At 40.9% G+C, this 15425-nt stretch overlaps 2 protein-coding genes across 3 annotated transcripts; both read left to right on the top strand.

The window, feature by feature from the left end:
• The first annotated feature begins 435 nt into the window (after positions 1 to 435).
• fap (fibroblast activation protein, alpha) lies at positions 436 to 10983 on the top strand. 2 transcript variants are annotated; one of them, XM_088415395.1, is made up of 26 exons: positions 436 to 686; positions 779 to 863; positions 1672 to 1761; positions 1832 to 1926; positions 2004 to 2078; positions 3135 to 3187; positions 3756 to 3828; positions 3903 to 4023; positions 4199 to 4353; positions 4456 to 4556; positions 5467 to 5596; positions 5681 to 5719; positions 5789 to 5887; positions 6422 to 6492; positions 6570 to 6623; positions 6928 to 7055; positions 7203 to 7253; positions 8149 to 8247; positions 8321 to 8390; positions 8465 to 8659; positions 8733 to 8787; positions 8856 to 8955; positions 9964 to 10022; positions 10398 to 10470; positions 10581 to 10654; positions 10793 to 10983. In XM_088415395.1, exons 1-26 carry the CDS (start codon positions 684 to 686, stop codon positions 10892 to 10894), a joined length of 2250 nt encoding a protein of 749 aa, XP_088271521.1. In that variant the 5' UTR covers positions 436 to 683; the 3' UTR covers positions 10895 to 10983. The 2 variants fall into 2 exon arrangements, with proteins under 2 accessions (XP_088271521.1, XP_088271520.1); XM_088415394.1 differs by having other exon boundaries at positions 437 to 686; positions 10395 to 10470.
• A 592-nt stretch (positions 10984 to 11575) lies between these two features.
• Positions 11576 to 14536, top strand: gcgb (glucagon b). The gene is made up of 4 exons (XM_088415397.1): positions 11576 to 11881; positions 11964 to 12063; positions 12737 to 12892; positions 14122 to 14536. The coding sequence occupies exons 2-4, from the start codon at positions 11975 to 11977 to the stop codon at positions 14240 to 14242; spliced, it is 366 nt and encodes a 121-aa protein (XP_088271523.1). The 5' UTR covers positions 11576 to 11881; positions 11964 to 11974; the 3' UTR covers positions 14243 to 14536.
• Positions 14537 to 15425: the final 889 nt, after the last annotated feature.

Below are 15425 nucleotides of genomic sequence, written 5' to 3'. Positions count from 1 at the left end.
TACTTATAAACCTATTTGCACTTACTTCCTTATTCACTTGCAGATTTACTTTCACTAACTCACTCTCTCACTAGTAGATTTTCGCTTTTTGCCACTCAGCCGGGTCCTTATTCCCCGCGAATAACGGGGGTCCACAGTGTAGTAAGGAACTGGCTATTCAATTATATGCTTTCTTTCACTATGTTTAATGGAACCATTATCATCATTACCTGTGTTTTTAACGCTTTTAACACTCGTTGCCCCAATAAAGGGTTACATCAACGTTAAAAGACAAAGTAAGCTTTTAATTATTTTTTTTTTTTACATCACGAATGTGCGTGCGGTGTAACAGAATCCGGCGTGCTTATTACAACAACAAAAAAAGTGCGTGTGCGTTGGCTTCTTAGTTGAAAGCGAAGACGTCTGACGAGTTTACTGACAAAGAAAAAGAAAATTACATGCACGCGCGCGCGCGTGTGAACAAAGCGGCGTTGCAGAAAAAGCAAGGCAACGCGCCCGGTTCTGGACTCTCCTCAGGAATGCGACGGGAAGTGAGAAGTCTGCCGAACGGGGGACGGAGCTCACTATCCTGCTCGTTTGAGGGCTCGCTTTGTCTTACCAAAGGAGAAAGAAATTTGGGGGGCGACTAGACGGTCAAGTTTGGAGCAGTGAGGATCGAGGCGCGCGCCGACTCGAGCAGCATCATGGTCAGTTCGAGTGATGCTAGTTGCAAACTTTGATGTACTTCTTTTTTGAGGGGGGTGGGAAGTGCACTGACGGTGTGCCCCCCCACTCACAGGGTTGCTCAAACCAGTTTGTGTGGGTGCTGCTGGCGGGGGCTGTCTTCATCATGCTAATTACCGTGACTGCGGTTTTTTTGAGAGGTAAGTCAACTTCGGACTTGAGAAGAATTGAATGTGTGCGATGAATTTTGTTTTGTCATCCGCACGCGCTGACTTAATTGGATCCTCGTCTGTGTCGAGTTGCTTTATGATGCGTTCGAACGCGGTGAGGGGAAGAGGTCAAGTGTGCTCGCTTCAGGCTTTGATTGCGTTGAAATCGAAAGCAAGTTACAACAAATATCTTTCATGCGTTTAACCCATTTATAAAATTGTATAAGTATACCTAAACCTGTATGTTTTTAACATTAACAAGTAGAAAGACATATAAATCAACTTTCAACAAATGTTGCCTCATTTTTTACTGTGTTTATACGGGTTACAGCTTAGTCCAAAACAGAAAAAAAAGTGCATCAAAATGCCTGAACTAAAAACAAAAAAATCATGACAATTATTTTATTGCAATTACACTTAACATAATATGGCTATACACATTATCTGTAAAAAAAAAAAAAAATAATAAGTATACCTAAACCCGTATCCTTTTCAACTTAAAGTTTGACTAATCGATAAAAACAATCTGCAAATGTAAAGATTTTCAAATTTTAAAACTCAGATTACTCGACAGAATAATCTGCAAATGAATTGATCATTTTGAAAAAACTGTTTCGGCTCTCATAATCAATCCAACTACTCAGGGATTGGCCTTTAAGTAGTTGCTAAACCAGTTGAATCTCCAGTCAAATTTTTTCCACGTAATCCTCAGAAGAAAACGTTGGGGCACCCCGGGATTTGCAGCGCCCCCACGTGACGCCAATGCAAGCATGCATTTTTGAACCTCCTTTGCTTTCAGTATCTGACGGTCCCAAAAGGCCTTACACCCTCGACGACTATTTCAACAACACCATTAGGTGGAAATCCCACAATTTGTACTGGATATCAGGTATGGAGAAAATGTCCGCGCCGGCTTCTTCGGAGAAGCTTCCAACGTGTCCTATCTTTCATACCCGCAGACTCCGCTTATCTCCACAAAACGAGAGATGGGAACGTCGACCTCCACAATGTGGTCACGCAGACCAATCGGCTATTCTTGAGCAATTCAACCTTTGTATTGAAGCGTTTTGCGTTTTGGACATCCGGCGCTTTAGGGATAGGCCGGCTTTTTCACAGGCTCTTTTCTTACAGGACCAAGTGAACGCCACAGACTACCTGTTGTCGGGGGATCGCAAATACGTTGCGTTAGAAAGCAATTACGTCAAGGTGAGCGCTCGCCAAAACAACAGGAAGTGCGAAAGCTCTTTTTGCGTGTTCATTTTGCAAAAAAAAAAAAAGAACTCACTCCGAATTTGGATGCGGTCGTTCTATGCGTGTTCTGAATCCACAAAAATAGAAGGCCTACTGAATAATATACTGTACTCACCGTTTCACTTGAAATTAGTCCATTTATTTGATCTATGTAGAATTATTACAATTATATGTGATGAAAATTCACAAAAGCAGGCTTGTATCAAAAAATGAAGTGAGATAGAAAATTGTGTTTAAAATGTTGCCTTCTATTTTGACTGAATTTCATTTTTAGCTTCTCACTGTTACATACTTACCTAATTTGGCTTTTCAACTTATTTATAGTTCACAATTATTAAATTATGTGAACTGTATTCACTAAATAGGCTTATGTGTCCAAAAATGAAGATCAAACTATTCATATACCGGTATTCTAACTGTATTATGCAATTTCCTTGAAAACGATATATAATACATGGAGGTAGGAAAAAAAAAAAGAGTTACAAAAATGCATTTATGATGTTGATACATTCATCTTTCAATGGTGCCCGTTGTCTACTACAGTGATTCTCAAATGGGGGTACTCCATTTTTTTAATAAAACCAACAAAACATCTTAAATAATTAATGTTTCAGGAAAATACAAGTGAATATAATTTGTATTTTCAGTAGATTATTCAATCAGTATTTTAAAAAGCCAGATTCTCCCCTATAATATGGCTTGAGCCAACGTTTCCCGTCCCAATATGTATGAGAATACATTTATACAATATAATCTAAGTTGAACTATTTATTGAAACGATGTTATTACTGGTCATAGCAAAACTAAGGTGTGGCTACCACCTAGAGGTGAATGGTGATATTACAAAAAAGCTACAGTCATCCACTGCACATTCGCGATTGTACGCTTACCATTTCTTTTTTGTTCTGTTTTGTTGGGGTTTGTTGACATTTTGAGTTTGCCGAACATTATTTTGTTTACAGTACTGTAATCAAATAAGTCTGAAAACATTTTTTGTTTGCATTTGGCCAGCAATGGAGACACTCGTACACAGCCTCTTATTCCATCTATAATTTGATCAATGAGTGAGTATGCATCTTTTTGTGTGTTTCTGTGTCTTTTTATATCAACGCTGTTAAATTACATTTTTAACTAATTCATCGTAAATTTTTATTCAATTGCGTCGCATTTTTCAACAACTAACATGTAGATAATGTAGATAATATACACATACCGATTTAATATATATTCATATAAGAGTTGTCCAAATTGACAATCTATCATATCAATTGACTCCTATTTTAATCATCTCGTAACTCTTTAGAAGATTGTTTAAATTGTCCAAATATTCAGATTTCAGCTTCTCACCAGTAATTGTTTCGATTTCTGTCATAAAACAGACTTTGTATGTCATCAAAATGATATTTGCAAACATTTGCTGTTAAAACAATGCCAAACCTAACTTTGTATTTACTGATAATCAAAATATGATATTTGCTAACTTGTGCTTTTACTTTGAAAAACAATGAACCAGTAAGCGAATTCCACTGATGAATGTTTTGAAATCAAATAATTTTGTACATTTTAAGTTCATCCTGAAAGTTATCAATGGCCTTGCGCGATATAATGTAATTCCACCGCGTCTCCCCGGAGGACTTTTGTCGAAGATCCGGGAATTCCCGACGTGGTGCAGTACTTCAGCTGGGGGCCAAAGGAAAACAAAATAGTGAGTTTTCACCACGAGCCGCCTTTCAGTAACCCCCGATCGTGCGAATAACCGGCGGCGGCGCGGTCCCGCAGGCTTTCGTGCACAACTACAATATTTATTACAAAGACGACGTGGATGCCGAGCCCGTGCAAGTCACCAGCAAAGGGGAAAAGAACAAGTTCCTGAACGGAGTGCCCGATTGGGTGTACGAGGGTAAGCGCTTCATTCCCGTTGTCATTTTCAGTCCACGGCGAGTGGCAAAATGGCCGCCGCGACAGACGGACGAAAATAGACGAATTTGTGTTCATTTTCAATGAAAAGGCGACGATTAGACTCGTTTTAACCTGAGCTGCTGTTAGGCAATTTTGTCTCCTTTGTCCAACTGCAGAGGAAGTGTTTGCGTCAAACGGAGCCATGTGGTGGTCTACGACGGGACGCTACTTGGCCTACGCCGAGTTCGACGACACCAAAGTGAACAAAGTCAACTTTCCCTTTTACGGAGACGGGCAGTACAGCGCAACGGTGGAGATCGCGTACCCCAAGGTGGGATCGAATCCGTTCCGACGGCAACGCAAGTTGCCGGAGAGCGCCGGCGGATTTCTGCTTTCGGCGACGCCGTATCCGTTAATTCTGAATTTCTCGCAGGCGGGCTCGGCGTTGACCAAGGTCAAACTCTTTGTGGTTGATACTAGAAGTATTAACTCGCCGGCAAAATGGATCCGTCCCCCTTCCGTCTTCAAATCTGGGTCTGTATACTGGCGCTTCAAATATCGAACCGAGAATCGTGGTCAAATGGCTGACGGTTGCTGATTATTTTCACCTTTTTCTTTGATGTACTCTTAACCGTTTAGAGCAGCCGCTATCACAAAAATCCACACCACAAGTTTGCGTCCTTACTCTTGCGCAGTGTTTTGTCCGAGCCTTTGATCTCTACATCAAATGGGAAAGTATTGAAAGAAACACTAGGGAGCTGAAATTTCACCCAGGTAGTGACAACATGGCACGAAGGTTTTCACACTACCAGGAGTATGGCCTCCCTGGGCTAAATTAACGATGTGGAAGAAAATGACCCAAAAATGGGCAAAATACTGCACAAGGATAAAGAAAAAATAGAATAAAACGTAACTGCCGTATTTTCCGCACTATAAGGCGCACCTAAAAGCCTTCATTCTTTTAAAAAGCTGACGGCGCGCCTTACAATCAGGTGCGCCTTATATACGGATCAATATTGAGATTGTGATCGGTAGATGGGGAATGAAGTGATAAAGTAAGCTTGAACAAGGTTGCTCATATTGACATTGAGTTATTATGCTATTGAGAGTTTAGTTATTATTTGAGTTATTATCCTCAGAGTATTACTATATTGTGAATGAAAAAGTTTGATGTCATTAATTGAGGGTGCGCCTTATAATCCGGTGCGCCTTATAGTGCGGAAAATACATTATGTATACTATAGAAATAGTAACATGACCCCTGCCCCATGAGCAGATGCAATTTTATTGATCGTCCGATTAATCTGTGACCTGTATTTTTCTTCCTACCATAAATCTGCGTCGGTCTGAAAACTGTCATCTATGTCGGGCCCTGGTATTTTCTTTCACACCTTGCAGAAGCGGCCGCTTGGGCGTGTATAATTTCCTGTCGCTTGATGTTTAGGGATCATTATTTGAGTTCGGTCACCTGGGTCACGGACGAGCGCTTGGCGGTGCAGTGGATGACCAGAAAGCAGAATTCCGTGTTGGTGCAGCTTTACGACTTTGACAGAAAGGACTGGAAAGAAAAGCAGGTGGCTTTGCTTTGCTTTGGTTCACCGTTGACGCCATCCATCCCACGCGCTGATGGAATGCCGCCTTTCCTTCCTTTCGCTTAGATATTCCGTCAAAGCAGCTCAAGTGGCTGGATCGGCCACGTAAGTTTGACTTCTTGCAATACTCTCAATATTGAAGTATTTTGAAAAGATGTTTTTTTCCCTTTGCAGTATGGGCCGTTACCTCTTTTCTTTGCTGAAGATAAAATCAATTTCTACAAAGTGCTAAGTGACTCCAGTGGCTACAAGCATATTCATTACATCAACAAGGTAGCTGGCGTTGTACGATTTTTCGTCAATTAGCCATCTAGTACTGCGGAAATGTTGATACATAAAACTCATTTTCCAAGTATCCTAGACTTAGAAACAAGGAATATATGCCTGAAGTTTTCTTTTCAAAAAAAAAAGTTGTGAAATGTTTAAAGGAATAATGTCAAGAAAAGCCTACTAGAACAGCTCAATGCTGTGGCACTTTAATAATTGTTTTTCGTTCAGTTATTTTGACAGATTTTTTTGCAGTGACTTTTGGGAAAACTTTTAATTTTCAGTTTTTGGATTTCAAATTTTTCAATACTAAGTACTAGTCGAGTGCTAGAAAATAGAAGTAAACGCCTAAATAAAAATGTATTTTTTCCCCTAAGCATTTTCTATTGCACATTAGTCGTCCAGAATAAGAAAAAGGGGAAAAAAATGATGGCTTATTTTCTTGGAATAGCCAAAAAGTCTGCATTTTCAACCAATCGCGCCCCATTATTGTTGAAAATGATGAATTTCTTGTTGACTGACTTGAGGCTCTTTTTTAAGGGCAAAGCCACACCAATTACCTCCGGCAAGTGGGAAGTCATCTACATAACCAAGCTGACCAATCATGCCATGTGAGTGGGGTTCACGTTCAAATGTGGCGGATATTAAAAAAAAATAAATAAAGTCTGAGTAACCTTTCCCCCCATAGATACTTTGTTGCTTATGAGGATGAGGGGGTGCCTCAGACAAGAAATGTTTACAAGTAAGTATTTTTATTTCCAATTTGGTAGAAAAAAAAAGTGCAACCGTATCCTAACTTCTACAGGTCACAAAATATTTCTTTCGGTCAAAAGTTGGGAAACACTTTGAATTCAAGTCCGATAATAAACACAAAGCGGTCAAGAAATGAACGCTATTAACTTATAAAAAATGCACAGCTGTGAACTTTTAAGATTGCGTTGCGGCACAACACGAATGACTTTGGGATTGAAAAGTCTTTCCCAACTTTTGTTGACTTGGTACAGTAAATGCAGCCGTTGTGTTTTGTGTGTGGCGCACTCAATTAGGGTGCCGGTGGGAATGAAAGGCCCTTCCCCCCGCGAGTGCCTCACCTGCAACTTAGACAAGCAAAAGTGTCAGTACAACTTAGCCTACTTCAACAGCGACGCCACCTTTTACCGCTTGGACTGTTACGGTCAGTTACGCGACATTTGACACGTACGATCGATCACCTGCGCTCAAAACGCTGCGGTCCAACGGCGTGGATTTTTGACACTTTTTTTTTCTTTCTTTTTTCCCCCCATTCCGACCTGCCGACTGTTTATCCGTTTGTACGGATCAGGACCGGGTTTGCCTCGCTTCATGCTTGTTGACAATCGATCCCCAGAATCAAGTACGCACACACGCACATTGTTTGTTCGGCTATTACAAATGGATGGATGATTCACTTTGTATCAACTCCCGTTTTGAGTTCGACGTGACAAATATTTTTCCTTCAATACAATGTTAGTGGAACACAATAAAATTTCACAATATGTCCTATGCATAACTACCCAGATATAAGATGCACTCTCCCCCCCCAAAAAGCCAAACTTATGAGCGCACCCTATAAAGGTTTTCGACACAATTCACGGAAGATTGATCCGTCAGCCACATGAGCCGGGTTTTGACAAAAAGATGTGCATTTTTATATCGGCCGTATTCTTAAAGTTATTACTGTAACGGGATGAGCTAGAGGGCGAAAATCACTTGGCCGTTCACAGCCGGTGCCCGCTGCAGCCAACAGCAATCGGTATTAAAAGAAGCGAGCGGGCTGAACCGCCGTCCGAGTCCATTTAGATGTTACGCTGCACACCAATGGAAAAAGGTGTCGACAGAAAACCGCTCAGCCCGAGAGTAAAACCTTTTAAATCCGGGTTACGATTTGTCTTTCTTTTGAATTAATTTATGGGGAAATTGAAAACTTGATTCACATCCAGGTCAAACATAACCCGATTTTTGATTGAAAAAAGGCTGGCACAAATTCACCAAACTCCCACGCACCGAACTTCTAGTTGTTACTTACAGATGTCTTGTTTTTAAAATGGGATCGAAATGAAACCTTGCATCGGATTTATTGAAAAATTGACAGATGAATCAATTATTAAAAGAAACATTAGTTGCAGGCCTGCATCTTTTCATTCATCTGCTTAATTTGTATTCCAGCAAATGTTTGATTGGACTTCTTACAATACGGTACGATTGTCATACGAGTGAAGTCACTTACCACACTGTTGTGATTTTTGTAGCTAACTCCGTTCTTGAAGATAACCATGAAATTGGAGAAATTCTCAAGGAATTCAGAATGCCAAAAATGAAGTACGGCACTATTAATATCGAGGGATTTGGTAAGACTATATCCATTTAGTCCTCCATTTAAACCGCCGAAATGGAAAATATATTTATATTTTTTTCTAACAGACCTCTGGTATGAGATGATGTTACCACCTAATTTTGTGTCATCTAGACAGTACCCTCTTCTCCTCGACGTGTAAGTGAAGGAAAGCGTTGGGAAGAACGTCCAAGGAAGACGCGTTTTGACGATTGGGTTGCGCTGTCACGCAGGTACGGCGGTCCCTGTAGTCAGCGGGTGGACTACCGCTTCAAACTGAACTGGAGCACCTTCCTGGCCAGCACCTACGGGATCATCGTCGCCAAATTTGACGGAAGGGGAAGCGGTTACCGAGGCGACCGCATCATGCACTCAATTTACCGACGTCTCGGAACCATTGAGGTGGAAGATCAGATCACGGCCATCAGGTAAAAAAAAAAAAGGGACTTTTGAAAACAAAAAACCTCTTACGTATCGCTCATTACTGCGGTCTGTTTTTAGGAAGTTCTCGGAAATGCGTTTTGTCGACAAAACCCGGATAGCCATTTGGGGCTGGGTAAGGTCCGCATTGGATTTGAGCTTTTTTTTTTTTTCCTTGTTCAATTTTTCCTCATTGATTTTCAGTCTTACGGTGGTTATGTTACCTCCATGGCCCTGAGCGCTGGAACTGGTCTCTTCAAGTGTGGAATTGCAGTTGCTCCAGTTGCCAGCTGGCATTTTTATGGTGGGGATTTTTAGTCTGCTTCTTGCCAGTAGCCATTTCTTAACTACTTTTACTTATTGTGACTACTGAGCGCACGGTATACAGGCAGTCCTCGGGTTACAAATGAGTTCAGATTGTCGTCGGAATTTTTTAATACCGCCTAAAGGTACCCAAGTACGCATTTCACCTTTTTCCGAACTTTTGATGAAAATCAGCTTCGTTTCTATCGTAACGTCTTTGCACTTGGCTGGACCGGAATCGCTAGAAGATTACGCTTTCCTTTTTGGGGCCGCATTGTGAAAAAGGAGTCAAAACGCCGAAGATACTGAATACTATGGAGCACAAACACTCAACTACAGCGGCGGGCAACCGGAGACAAAAGGGCGGACGAGACTCAGGTCGCCGACTACCGCGAAATCCGAGGGCTGCCTGTATCAGTTCCTGCGCCAGATGTTTTTTTTTTTCCTTTTTCAATTCCACGAGGAAACTTTTTCTGCCAGTTGAGCGGAACTGCCTATCGGACATCTGCTGATTGGTACAGAGTGCCAGCTTCTGTCCGCCGCTTTGCTTGGCAGAGTTCTGAGTTTCCATTTGAGGAAGAGCGCGAGCCTGCCCGGCCGGCCGGGAACAACTGTTCATGTCGTATTAAGAGTTTCATTTGCAATTGGATGAGGATAAATGCGGGTCCGTGACTTCAATGTGTTTGGTTCGGTTAACAGTTTGGCTTTGGAGCATAGGTCCAAAGCTAATGTGTTGCATTCAAGTACTGTAATAGACTAGCCTTTTTTCGGTGTTTAAATGGGCCAATAGGAGTCGTCTACTTTGAGAAGGCCCAAATTTGACAAGAAACGGACCAAAAAGTCAAAGCGGTGTACTAATTTTAAGCGTGAAATAGAGTAAAGGTGAATATTACACCGCAAAGATTTTCTCAAAATCCTGGAGCGAATGAATTCCACGCAAAATTGCATTTCCTGTGTCGACACGTACGCTTGTCGCGAAACGTCACTACGCATTTTTACCCGCCCGCAGATGCTGTGTACACCGAGCGCTACATGGGCACGCCTCAAGAGAACGTAGGAGGTTACAAGGTAAAAACATATGAAAGAACTGCGCTGTTTTCGTTTCTCCTTAATCCGCTTGTTGATATTGCCGCTAGCAGGTCACAATCACTACTCGCTCCGACCGACCGGCCAATCAGAGGAAGGGAGAATTCCGGCATAGTTGAGGGCCAGCTAAGTGGCGAGTGAGGCGCGTGTGAAAAGTGACGATAGGCCAGCAGATTGCGAAGGTCCCGGGCAGATTAGAGTCACGCGGTGACACAGTGAGGCTCAAATCTGATGGGACTACAAAAAAAAAACTCTCCATGGAAGCAGGAACAGAGAGAAAGGCTACTGTAGGGCGTTAAGACAAAATGAATACATGCGCTATTATATACTGGTCTTAATTTGTGTTTAATTTAGCAGAACGGCTCGGTCATAGAACGAGCAAAGCACTTCAAGGGTACAAAGTACCTGCTCATCCACGGCACAGCGGACGGTGAGTTGACTTCGTTCCGTGGCGTTTTCGCGGCGCGACGCACAAATGGACTCGTGTTTGGCGGCATGGAAAATGGACGAGTAAATAACGGTGCGCCGCCTTTCCCCTAGACAATGTCCACTTCCAGCACGGAGCGCAGATCACCAAAGCTCTAGTTGACGAGGAGGTCAACTTCGAGGCCATGGTAAATATTGGCTCGTAGGAAATATTGACCCCGGATGGCGCTTGATTTCATGAGCGAATGGAAACGGACGCCAAGTGGTGAAAGGTACTTTTCCGCTGGTTGGAAATGTTTCACACTTGTCCATTTGTGTATTTTCAGTGGTACACGGACAAGGACCATTCTCTGACGGGCGCCAGCCAGCACACGTATAAAGTTATGAGCAACTTCCTCGAGCAATGTCTTGTTGTGAAGCAAAAGTAACTGAGGAAAATGCAATTATTTGGAACGTAATTGTGTTCTATTGACTTCTGTACTTGTTTTTTTTTTTTTAAATAAATGTAAGACACAAAGTCACTGAGTTATCTGATTCATTTGTATCTGCTGCAGTGGTCTTTCACCTGATTTGAGGCTCTACCAATTTGATTCCTTTGCGGTATGTTAAGCACAGGGGGAAAAAAAATGCATTCAAATGTTTGTTATAGTTTTCCTATTAAAAAATGTAACAACAGCTTTTGTTCGGCAAGTGAAGCAATGTTGGAAAACAAGTAGCCTAATATTTAAACATTCTCCTACTTTTATAGCCCTTAAAAATGAGAAAAAAATATCGAATAGAAAGAGACTTCACTAACTTCAATTCCCACACCCCCAATTCCAATCAATTGAAAATGATGCGATTGGCCCAATTTCCGACGGAAGAGATTTCCAGATCTGAACATCCCTAATTTTGACTGAAAAAAATAATTTGGGAAATTCTAACTGACCCGAAGCAGAAACATTAAAAAGGACCTGTTCTTAATTTGGTCATAAAACGTTTGTAATGCGAGGCCGAAGGCGCTTTGCCACCGTCATCAGTCAACAGCAGAGAGCAGTATGTAGCCAAACTGGCATATCCAGTTATTTCCTTATAATAATAATCCTTATTTCATGAACAGGAAATGTACAGTTGCATGGTCCAAATAAACGGCTGAGCAATTAGTCATCATACACACGAAGATGCTCGCCTTTCGCTGACCACATGTTGTTCTCGTGGTGTTTGTTGGAGTCAAATACGATTCGATGAGATGGAAGCTGATTAATGGAGCAAAGCGTGAAAGCGTGCACGTTGAGGTTCCTGTGACGGACGAGTCACCTGGGAGAGCGCGCCCGCTCTCTTCTATATAAGACGGAGCCCACCAAGAGTCGGCCACGAAGCGCATCGAGACGCCACTAGGAGGGCGACCGAAATTTTCAGCGCACTTAAGGCCACTGGTGAGACTTGTTTAGCATTTTTATATTTTATATTTATATGTATGTATGTATTTATTTTTACCTGTGATTTGTGTCGTGCCAGACATTTCAAGGATGGAACACGCTCACTCTTTGGCTGGACTCCTGCTCCTCATCATCATCCAAACCAGCTGGCAGGTGCCTGACCGCAACAAAAACTCAATGTAAGGACAAGTCGTATTACACTCATTTTTGAAATATGCTTTGCATTTTAATCTACTTCTGATTATATAAAATATTAGGTCATTGGCTAGTACAAGTCACGCGATCCTACCATTTTAGACCTATATAGGTGGCCATACGTGTGACCTGACATGTTGATTTGTGTCAACTTTTGTGTCCATTTTGTCTCAGCAAGAAATAATAGTTCATCGGATTTCATTCAGACACATGCATATCATTGGAGAGGACAGAATGTCCCTTGCAGAGCACTCTAGAACTTAGTACGGCAGCTCCAATAAGTCCGAAGACATATAACCGAAACCGATGTCCCTTAGACTGGACACAAAAAGGCTGGCTGTCAGGAAGATAAATGTTTATTTTGTAATTCTTTCCTTTAATTTTAAAATCACAAAAATACTTCAAATGCATTTGTATTTCTGCAACATAGCTCTTCATTATATGTATCTTCCGGATCAATAGTTGAGCATTTCGGTAGAATTCCTTACAAATTGCTAATGACTTTTGATATAAAATACAAATTGCTTATCACTTTTGATATAAAATAATTTCAGCTCCTAAATTATGGATGGACTTAAGTGAGCTGCATTTGTATAATTTAAAAGAATAATAATGAAAAAAAAAGCTACTAACCTGGAGTTGGTTCCTATTTTGTAGGCTTTTAAGTGAGAACTCCATTTCGAGTGAACCACTCGAGGTTTCCAACATGAAGAGACACTCAGAGGGAACGTTTTCCAACGACTACAGTAAATACCTGGAAACGAGAAGAGCTCAAGACTTTGTTCAGTGGCTTAAGAACTCCAAACGAAATGGGTGAGTGACACTTTATGTGTTAAGTCAATGCCTCTTCTGAATGCATACGAATGCAAGTTTGTGTTCATATTTACATTAGGTTGGAACTTTACCAGAGGCTTGATGGCTTGTAGGGTTAGAAATAGGCCTTCCCCCAATATGTAAAATCCGCAATAAATACCCAATTCAAATATTCTATAGGGAGGACATTAGAGCACTTAATTATTTTAAGGCATTTAACGACATGTTCAATAAAAAACACACGTTTACTATGTTGAGAGAGACCAGGAGCAATTGACAATACAAAAGTAGTAAGCAGTAAAGCTAATGCAGCGGTCAAAGTAACTGACAAATATCTGAAAATATACATCACATCATGATAAAATGAACTCGCAAGTGTCACCTCCTGGTGATGTAAAGAGAATGATTACAGGGAATAACATTCAATTAACAATAACGAGGTTGGGCTGCTGAAATACTTCCTGTTTTGTCGTTCTTTCACATTTACACTGTCTCACAAATATGCAGCCATCTCGTGGTCGATAGTGGAATTACACCCATTTTAAGCACACAATGGACAAAACTATTTGACATATAAACCCATGAGCTAAACGGATGGATGAATTATCTGTTGCACATATGTATATTCAACAAATTAGATGTACAGTACAAATAATTTTCAATGTGCATAAATGCCCATACAGCTCAGCCCCGCAAGTTTGATGCATGCTAATAGGCGTTAGCAATATTAGCTTCGTTTTTCGATATACAGTAGTGACTCCAAAACGCCTCCCAGCGACTATGACACAAGCACAAAAACGCGCAAGACATGTTAGCAAATATCTGATATTTGTTATCTGTTAACTGATAGCTCGACCCAGCAACAGCAACTAAGTTTAACTTGTCGTAAATAGAATATTTTGGCTAGCTTTGTGATGTTGACGTCACGCGGCGTCATCGTGAAACTTCACCACAGCACTTCGTATGTATAAATAATAAAGAAAAATGTATTCTTAATTTATTAATAACGACGTAAGAGGTTGTGGTAACATTATTCTTATATATGTGTCTCTAAAGTTATCTTTTAGCCCTTATGTTTGCGGTGTTTTATGCCATGTGACGTCATTCTGCGATCGCGACGCATTGTGCACCTTTCGTAAAATATTAATGTAGGTGGTTTGCAGTACTTGTGTAGCAAAGTGTAAAAATGGAACCTGAATTGTGTAAGTATGTGTGGTCATGTTTTGCAGCAATGTAATTCGGCGCCATGCAGACGGCACCTACACCAGCGACATGAGCGCCTACCTGCAGGACCAAGCAGCCAAAGACTTTGTGAGCTGGCTCAAGGCGGGCCGAGGCCGACGGCAGTAGACGCGGATGCGGACTTGCCACGTCTGCGCCCCCCAAAATGACTCTGTGCAATCATTAAATGTTTCACAAAGAGTACCATCCTTTTCCCTTGGTCATTATTATCCTTGTTGTCTTTTTGTTTTTGTTTTTGTTTTTGTTTTTTACAGATCAGGCGCTTCAGTGAGGAATGAACCCTGTGAACGAAATGATGGCTTATCTCATGTTAACATTTTTTTTAATCTGCCACTTAAAAACAGATTGAGTGCAATAAATAGTATGGCCATTTGATATATCTGAATCCATTACAATATAAAAGGTGCTGATCATTATATAACGCTTGTCCATGTACATATTTTTTTTCAAATATTTTCTATAATCACGGTGTCCAAACTACGGTCATGGGGCCTTTTTGTGGCCCGCCAACCACATTTTATTCATTTAAGGCATATGGTAAAATTACATTTTGTAAATTACATTACATGGCAATGCTATCCATAAAGATGAATAGGTTTGATGGAAGACAGTGTTGAAAGTGTGAAAAAAATCGCATTTGCTTCCTCACCAACAGAAAGCCTTGATGTAACAGATTTCTTAAAATAACTATATTATATAGACAATATGTCATTGCTGGTCTGATTGATTTACTGCTTCCTTGTGGCCTTTTGTTGCCAAGGAACTATTTTAAAGGGAGTTGATCTCAATGCCGATAAAAGTAGTGCTTTGATGCCATCTTTTTGGAATATTTCTGTCATTTATGAAAACAAAATGTTTGGGATCATCTCGAGGCAGCTCGGTGCCAAGGAAATGTTTTGAGGCATTCAAGGAGATATAAATAGTGCTTTGGCACCATTTATTATACCATTGAAACCAGGTTGACTTGGACAGGAGCTGCTGTGAGACTGCAAATCCACAAGTGTTTTATTTAGAAACTAAATTTTAACCATTTCTCTGCCATTCATATTAGAGCGTTTTGTCATTTCTCAGACCCAAAAGAATGTGTTCAAACTCATTCATAAAACGATGCATCAATACCATCTACTGGTAAATATGCATCAGAGAAGTTGTTTCCAAGATCCAGGTGTACAATGGAGCGAAACTCATGATTGCAATAGTAATGATAAAATCGTAACTATTTTATAGGAACGGAAAATCACACGTTCTTTTAACCGTTTCATTAATTGCGGGAAATTGGAAATGCTGTCAA

This window comes from Hippichthys cyanospilos, chromosome 5 (genome assembly GCF_059441005.1).
Source record: "Hippichthys cyanospilos isolate Australia breed blue-spotted pipefish chromosome 5, RoL_Hcya_1.0, whole genome shotgun sequence".
Lineage (NCBI taxonomy): Eukaryota > Metazoa > Chordata > Actinopteri > Syngnathiformes > Syngnathidae > Hippichthys > Hippichthys cyanospilos.
Note: the sequence above shows the minus strand (reverse complement) of the source record. Positions and strands in the feature narration are given on the sequence as shown.

Bases quoted from the DNA above. Each gene is read 5' to 3' on its own strand.
- gcgb (XM_088415397.1), top strand. From the start codon at position 11,975: ATGGAACACGCTCACTCTTTGGCTGGACTCCTGCTCCTCATCATCATC. The intron at 12,064-12,736 runs GTAAGGACAAGT...CCTATTTTGTAG, and splicing joins GACCGCAACAAAAACTCAAT to GCTTTTAAGTGAGAACTCCA. The intron at 12,893-14,121 runs GTGAGTGACACT...CATGTTTTGCAG, and splicing joins AAGAACTCCAAACGAAATGG to CAATGTAATTCGGCGCCATG.
- fap (XM_088415394.1), top strand. The intron at 10,023-10,394 runs GTAAAAACATAT...TGTTTAATTTAG, and splicing joins AGAACGTAGGAGGTTACAAG to CAGAACGGCTCGGTCATAGA. The intron at 10,471-10,580 runs GTGAGTTGACTT...CCTTTCCCCTAG, and splicing joins CATCCACGGCACAGCGGACG to ACAATGTCCACTTCCAGCAC.